At 33.3% G+C, this 7,740-nt stretch overlaps 1 protein-coding gene across 1 annotated transcript; it reads left to right on the top strand.

Moving 5' to 3' along the window:
• Positions 1-71: 71 nt before the first annotated feature.
• On the top strand, positions 72-5,672 carry LOC109588853 (inositol 1,4,5-trisphosphate receptor-like protein A). Its single transcript, XM_020004961.1, has 27 exons — positions 72-113; positions 333-476; positions 539-620; positions 890-1,080; positions 1,159-1,180; positions 1,235-1,360; positions 1,403-1,496; positions 1,548-1,570; positions 1,627-1,734; positions 1,780-1,893; positions 1,949-2,080; positions 2,158-2,334; positions 2,588-2,714; positions 2,770-2,807; positions 2,859-2,936; positions 2,991-3,065; positions 3,110-3,232; positions 3,311-3,433; positions 3,519-3,565; positions 3,609-3,695; positions 3,987-4,184; positions 4,278-4,540; positions 4,630-4,805; positions 4,861-5,022; positions 5,083-5,160; positions 5,239-5,358; positions 5,412-5,672. Exons 4-27 carry the CDS (start codon positions 902-904, stop codon positions 5,526-5,528), a joined length of 2,787 nt encoding a protein of 928 aa, XP_019860520.1. The 5' UTR covers positions 72-113; positions 333-476; positions 539-620; positions 890-901; the 3' UTR covers positions 5,529-5,672.
• Positions 5,673-7,740: the final 2,068 nt, after the last annotated feature.

Raw genomic sequence — 7,740 nt, 5'->3', positions numbered from 1 at the left:
TGGAGCTGATCACCAGTACTTATTATTATTATTATTATTAAATTATTATTATTATTATTCATTAGGGTCGTTCCTTTAGTATGTGATGATACTCCCCTCTCTAAACTGTTAAGGTACTTTGTGTCTTGTCTTGAATGACTTTTAACCTTTTTACCTCTCCCTGCCCCTCCTCCTCCTCTTTACCTTCCCCTGCCCCTCCTCCTCCTCTTTACCTTCCCCTGCCCCTCCTCCTCCTCTTTACCTCTCCCTGCCCCTCCTCCTCCTCTTTACCTTCCCCTGCCCCTCCTCCTCCTCTTTACCTTCCCCTGCCCCTCCCCCTCCTCTTCCCTTAGTGTCTTGGATTCTCAGTTGCGGCAGCGGCTGGGTAGTAAGGAGAGGGCCAGGCTTCACTTCACTTTGCTAACGACTTTACAAGTTTTGTTTGGAATAACTTTTAATAAAATTGAAGAAATTGACAATGAGGAGTGGGCAGCAGAGTAAGATATTAATTCATTAATTATTATTAATTATTATTAATTATTATTAATTATATTTATAGCAGTACCTGTGATAAAGATTACCATTCTTATGTGAAGAATTTACAAAATAAATTTGTTTTAGAAAAAAAATATCCTCACCTGGTAAATATAAGTAACATGTATACAGTATAGCCTCTCTTAATGGACACTCTCTATAGTGTACACCTCCATTTAATGGACAGCACCTAGTGTACTAATTACATTCCTTACTGTATAAAATAACCTCCACATAAAGGACACCTCTGTATAACAAAGACACAGTGTCCATTATATAGAGGCGGCTAGTCAGTACATGTATATTATTATTATTATTATTATTATTATTATTATTATTATTATTATTATTATTATTGTTCATTCTTTCATTACAGGTGCTAAAGCATATGTCCAATCCAGATGTGAAGATATGTGTCCAGATAATGGGGTTCCTCTATACTCTAGTGTTCAATGGGAATGAAGAAACTCAGGATTATATCTGTGACAGGATTGCTAATAATGCCAACTTCTTCTTGTCAATCTACAAACTGATTTCAGTGATACTCCAATACAGCCATATACCAAAGTTAGTCTTATAATAATAATAATAATAATAATAATAATAATAATAATAATAATAATATTTATTTATTTATTTATTTAGAGATTTCTTATTGACCAAGCCTGTGAGTATTCACATATAATAATAATAATAATTAATTATTATGTTTAATTAATAGGGACCTACTGATGATGACAATAAGCTACCGACCGCCGGTACAGGGGTCAGTGGTAGTAGGCCAGAGGGAGCTAGTGGTGTTACTATTCTAGAAATGGATACTTTAGCAGGATCTGGTCAAGGATTGGTATGTATTTTATGTTTGTTATCATGATATATTTCTTGATAGGAGAAGACTGATGCTTTATTAGCCACACCCTCTCCTCCCACTCCTCCACCTAATGTACCACCAAAGACAAGCACTACATCTTTTATCACCACCTGTAAGTCTCTGCATGTATTTCATTATAATTAATCAACACTTCTTTTATTAGATCCCCAACCAGCTGATGAATTGGTAAGTTAAACAGGTACCATACATGTACATGTAGTGTCCCTCTTAATGATGTACAGGACGTGTGGTTGCATCAAGTTGGTGTTTGCTTGGACCTCATCTCTTCTCTCTGTGATGGACAGAACAGAAAACTTCAAGCAATCATGAAGGAGCAAGACAGCTCATTCGTAAGGAGAAGGGAAAGAAATAATTTCTATTATTTGTACAATTAGAATATTAATGTCATTAGTGGCATAGCTGCACTCCTGGAGACACTAGTTGAAATAAAACAAGAAAATGAAACTGAATCAGCTATGATTACTGAAACAATGACTAAAGCCATACAAGTAGACATTATTTGTTTATTTATTTATTTATTTTGTTTGTTTGTTTGTTTTACAGTGCCTCATCGAGTTGTGTGCTGGTAATTATTCCAATCAAAGTGCAGCATTAGATGGTCAAGTGTTGGACTCCATTAACTTGATAATTACAGAATCCTGTCCTACTGAACATCCAACTACTAAAATACCAATTGTAATGATAATAATACAATGACCATCATCATCATCATCATCATCATTATTTATCATTATTATTAATAACATTTATAGATAGTTAAAGTGCCACTACCAATTGATGTCCTTGAGATGCAGTGTAAAGCTGTTGAGTTGCTGGAAGTTCTTCTTGAAGAAACGAACAAAGAGTTCAGTCCTGGTCTAGTTAAAGCAATATCCAAAGACCTCAAGAAGAAAAGAGTTATGTACTTTGTGAAGGCAGTCCATGCCAGAGTGAGTTATTACTGATAGATGCTTCATTGTACATGCATATATTGTGTATAGCTGTGTGCTAATGGTAAAGATGTTGATATATATTGTGTATAGTTGTGTGCTAATGGTAAAGATGTTGATATATATTGTGTGCTAATGGTAAAGATGTTGATATATATTGTGTATATAGTTGTGTGCTAATGGTAAAGATGTTGATATATATTGTGTATAGCTGTGTGCTAATGGTAAAGATGTTGATATATATTGTGTATAGTTGTGTGCTAATGGTAAAGATGTTGATGAAAAGAAACGGTTTGAGTTTATTGAGAGGAACATGTTCAGGGCATACCACATACTGAGGAGTCTTGCTGAGGACTCTGAACTGGAGTTTGAGGAATTTAGTCAGCATTTAATTAATAATAATAATAATAATAATATTTATTTATTTATTTATAGTTGGATTGAAAAAATTGAAGCCTGTTTTACAAGAACCAGTAATCAATTAATTAATTTTTAATTAATTAATTTTTAATTAAACTATCTAGGGAGATGTTGCAAATCAAAATAGATCTCCTGTTGCCAACGACAACTCGGACCAAGCATTGGAAGATCATAGCAAAGAAGTAATAGTAATTAATTAATTAATTAATTAATTAATTTTTAATTAAACTATCTAGGTACATGTTGCAAATCAAAATAGATCTGTTGCTAACGACAACTTGGACCAAGCATTGGAAGATCATAGCAAAGAAGTAATAGTAATTAATTAATTGATTGAATAATTAATTAATAATAGTTAACTGAGATAAGGACACTGTGCGATGAATTGAATAAAGACACTCACAGGATTGAAGTTAATTACATCACTAAAGACAAGAAGTGGATTTTAACTCCTGTCTATTTCCCATTTAAATACTCAGTATGATATTCCAGTTACATGTACTTATAAATATACACATTTATATGTGCTACTAACTCACTATCATTTGTATTGTAGAGGTGTATGAGTGATGGGGAGAAGAGTATCCTTCAGGCTAACATTAATCGTGATTCAGTGGAGGATAAAGCAAAGGACCTTTCTAGCTGGACCAAATCATTCTTGAAAAAACATGAATATAAAGTTAGAATTAATAATAATAATAATAATAATAATAATAATAATAATAATAATAATAATAATAATAATAATAATAATAATAAATTAGAGAGAACTTGAAAAACATCACATATGGAGAGTGGTATCATTTCTTTCGTAAGTTATTAATTAATTAATTAATTGACTGATCTTTCCTTAGTATGTTGAGGCACTGGTTTTTAATTTTTTTGACAGTTTTTTTGAACATTTTTGTACTTGGAATATTTCAGATACCATCATACAGCTGGTAATAATAATAATAACAATAATAATAATTTGGTTTTTTATGAATATTAAAAGTTACTCTAAAATCAGACCAAAGTCCCTATACTATTATAATACAGGATCATTCACCAAATTTTCCAAAAAATAAAAAGGAGAATTCTCCATTTTTATGATCTTTTCCTAATGCATTTACATGTTCTTATGTTGTGTAGAAAGTTTCAGCTGATTCCAATCAAATATGAATTTTTTTACAAACTTTTAAGGTTGCCAAAGATCATTACTATTAATTAATAAGCTCCTCCCCTCTCTCTAGTGAATTTGATCCCAATGTCACAGTCAGTGGTTTATTGCTGATACCTCGTCCATGGAACTGTTGGTCTACATATCAATACGTCATTCTTTATTTCTTTGGAGTGATCCACTTTGTTCTTAGTTTTTGGATGGTCGTTGAATACTTTGTCTGTGAGAAACCTAACTTCCTTTATGAAGTACCTCTCTTTAAAGCTGTTGTGTAAGTGTTTCTAACATTAGTTGTTACTAATAATAGCTATTACTAACAATAGTGCATATACTGTGATCCATTGATTATTATTATTGGTTATAGGAATGGAATTAAGAACTGCATTAGGAATGACATACCTTTATTGTCCAAGAAGTTCAAGTGGATTGATACTATTGAGGAATCTAAAGACAGCGAATGTTTTGATATTTATTTATTCAGTTTTTCCCCGATGTACAGGGTGCTGTTTCTACTCTTTTCTTTATTAAGTATTGGAACTTTTGGGTACTTTTACTGTCTCTGTCTCCCTTACATCTTCCTAAATATTGATGTGATGCAGGATATTGTGAAAGCTATTAGCAGACGTAGTAAGCTAGTTTGCATGTACATGTACTTGCTACTGAAATCACTTCATAATTCATATTTATGATTTTATATTTATTTATTTATTTATCAGGGAAACAGCTATTCCTAATAGCCTGCTTCATTCTTTCTCTCCTACTGATATATGCTGTTCTTTCGTTTGCTATAATGTCCAGTTTCTTTAATCCAGGAGAGAACAACCAGTTCTGCACTACACTCTGGCAGTGTTATATCACTGTTATCAGGGAAGGACTGCTTGATGGCTTTGGAGTATGTTCTTTATTGCATGTCCATTTTATACTAATTGTTTAATAATCTTGTATAGGCTATTTCAGTTACTTATGTTGGACAAAATGGAGCCAATTTTAATATTTATTTATGGAGGGCAGTGTTTGATTTGATATTCTTTGTTGTCATTTCAACCATTTCCCTTGAAGTCATAACTGCTATCCTAGTGGACACATTCTCTGAACTTAGACAAGAAAAGGTTTCACTGTCCAATCCTTCATAAATAATGATTTCCTTTTATGATGATGTGTATATGTAGGACGCTGCTGAAAAGGATCAGAAAAGTGTTTGCTTTGTCTGTGGCATTGACAATGATGACTTTGAGAGGAGAGGAAAGGTTTGACTCCTAACAATGTTTATTATTATTCCTGATGTTATTGTTGATATTATTATTATTATTATTATACTCATGCAGGGTTTTGCTAAACACTACCATTCTGATCATAATATCTACAGTTACATTTACTTTATACTCCACATCAAGTCAATGTCTCCTCATGATCACAATGCTATTGAGAAGTACGTCAATGACAAGGTACAGCTGGAGAGTATAAGCTTCATGATGTCATTGCTATGTTCATTTCTTAGTTTGGTAATGATGAAATAGACTTTTATCCGTTGCATAAGGCAAAGGTGTTGGGTGGTCTTGTATTGAAGAAGAAAGACATGAAAGGAATGATTGATGAGATGTTGATGAACACTTAACAGTCTATAGCTGATGAACACCTAATAGTCATAGAGTTTATATACTAGCTGCTGCTGAGTCTTTTAGAGTCACTTTTTTTATAAAAATACATATTACTATTATTATTATTAATGCTTCAGTAGTGATTTAGTTATAGTTATAATTAATGTGTCTTTGAGTTTTTTGTTATTTTTAAGTTGATGGTTCCATTGGTTCCACTGCTGCTGGACTATCAACTAGTGATTTCAATGGTACATGTATTCTTTTAGTTCCTTTACTACATTTCTTCCATGTGTCATATGTACCAGTCCCTTTCTTTGGTTCCTCCCCATCGCTCCATGTAAAGGCTATCAGGTAGTCACTTTTTGCTACAAACGAGTTCCTTACATGGAATCCTTTATGTTCCCTGTATTTAGCTCCAATGGCAATGGCACTGCATATCTGCTGTAAGCTGTTGTCCTTAATCTCGTTTGAAAATGCTTCATGATAAAGGTTTGCTGTTCTTCCAGGGTTTGTTTTCCAATTCTTCTCTCCTGTGTCAAGGAAGTGTGGTTTGTCATCTTTTGTGATGAACTTTGTTGGAAAATGTAGCATTAGGCTATTTACTTCTTCCAGTAAGTACAGCGACACAGCAATGTGATCTGAAATTGATGTATCAATCAACTGACTTGATCCTACTAACCTGCCCAAGGCCCCAAGCTGCTCCACCACTTACTGGCTCTGCTTTATTCAAATTTCAAGGACAGTCTAAACTTTTCGGTAATGATCTCTTTTGCTTTCTCTATTGCCTTGAGGTATATATCTTTATTTAGTTTACCACTGTCAGGTCCTCTTCCAGCCGTACCTATGATACTGACTGTGGATACAGACCTTTTTAGCCATTTTATAATGGTAGTCATTTTGATTTTGACATTTTCTAATTCGGTAATTCCTCGAATTCCCGCACTGGCACCCAATACGTACAGGAAATAACGTCATAATAATATTGTAAGACCTATTGAAATATTCTTGAAATATAGTTGTACAACTACTCGTGAGTGCTTCATGAGGTAGCATAATACTCTATGGTAGTATAGGGTACCCATGGCAACTAGATTCCAGCAACACCACCACACCTTGAAGGCAAGATGGAGGATATCTGTACTGCACCTCTCGGCACCTCCTGGGTCTATACTACTGTGGCGTCAGCGGCACAGCTACTAGTGTTGAGCTTACTATTTAGGTAAGTTGAGGTTTTAAAGTAGCTTTAAAAACAGTTATTGCATGCAGTTGGCAAGACATTATTATGTTATATATATATATATATATATATATATATATATAATACATATTCATATGCTATTTACATAATGCTGGTAGTTGTAACTTTTATTTTGCTGTTATTAAAAATTAATTATACTACTAACTGTGTAGTCTTGCCCTAGTCTCGCTGCCCAGACCCTCCGCCTGCAGTCATTGGGGTGGACACCCCAATGACCGTATTTATAGGCGGAGGGTCTGGGCAGCAAGACTAGTCTTGCCCCATCTATACCAAATCTTCAATTATAAGTAATAATGAACAGATTTGTAGCATCTTAATAGTATCTGTATTAGTATCTTAATAGACAACAGATTTCTGTTTGTTAACTGTAGTGTAGATTAAGATTTTCACATGCATGCCGAGAAATGAAGTAATGGCTATGTGTGGGTGTCTTGTATTTGTGTTGTGGACAGACATGTACTACGTACATGTACATGTATGGAAATGTAAAATTAGGTAAATCTATTAATACTATTATTGTTACTGTGTCCAGGCCTGAGGTTAATTACTTTCAATTGTAATCTATTACTATTACTATTACACCTTGACACTTCATATTACTATTACTATTACTATTACAGGGAAAATGACAGGTAATAGTATTACTATTACTATTACCTCTTGTAGTTTTACAACATAACGAAAAATAATTTAAAACAATACGTTGATAGCATTTAATAGAAATTAGTCTTTCAAACACACTGTCAGACAATGGTTGAAATATTTTACCAGCTATATCAAATAGCCATTCGACTGGGGTTATTGGTATTGCTTATTGTGAAAGATAATCTATAGTGTCCTCAATGTTAATTTAACACTATTATACTTAGGCCCTATTACTATTACTATTACTATTACTATTACATGAAAAATTGTAATAATTACTATTACTATTACTATTACATATTACCCCAGGCCTGACTATGTCACCA

The sequence above is a fragment of the Amphimedon queenslandica genome, unplaced genomic scaffold, assembly GCF_000090795.2.
Source record: "Amphimedon queenslandica unplaced genomic scaffold, v1.1 AMPQUscaffold_11811, whole genome shotgun sequence".
Taxonomy (NCBI): Eukaryota; Metazoa; Porifera; class Demospongiae; order Haplosclerida; family Niphatidae; genus Amphimedon; species Amphimedon queenslandica.
The sequence above is the reverse complement of the archived record's forward strand: the minus strand, read 5'-3'. Positions and strand labels throughout refer to the sequence as shown.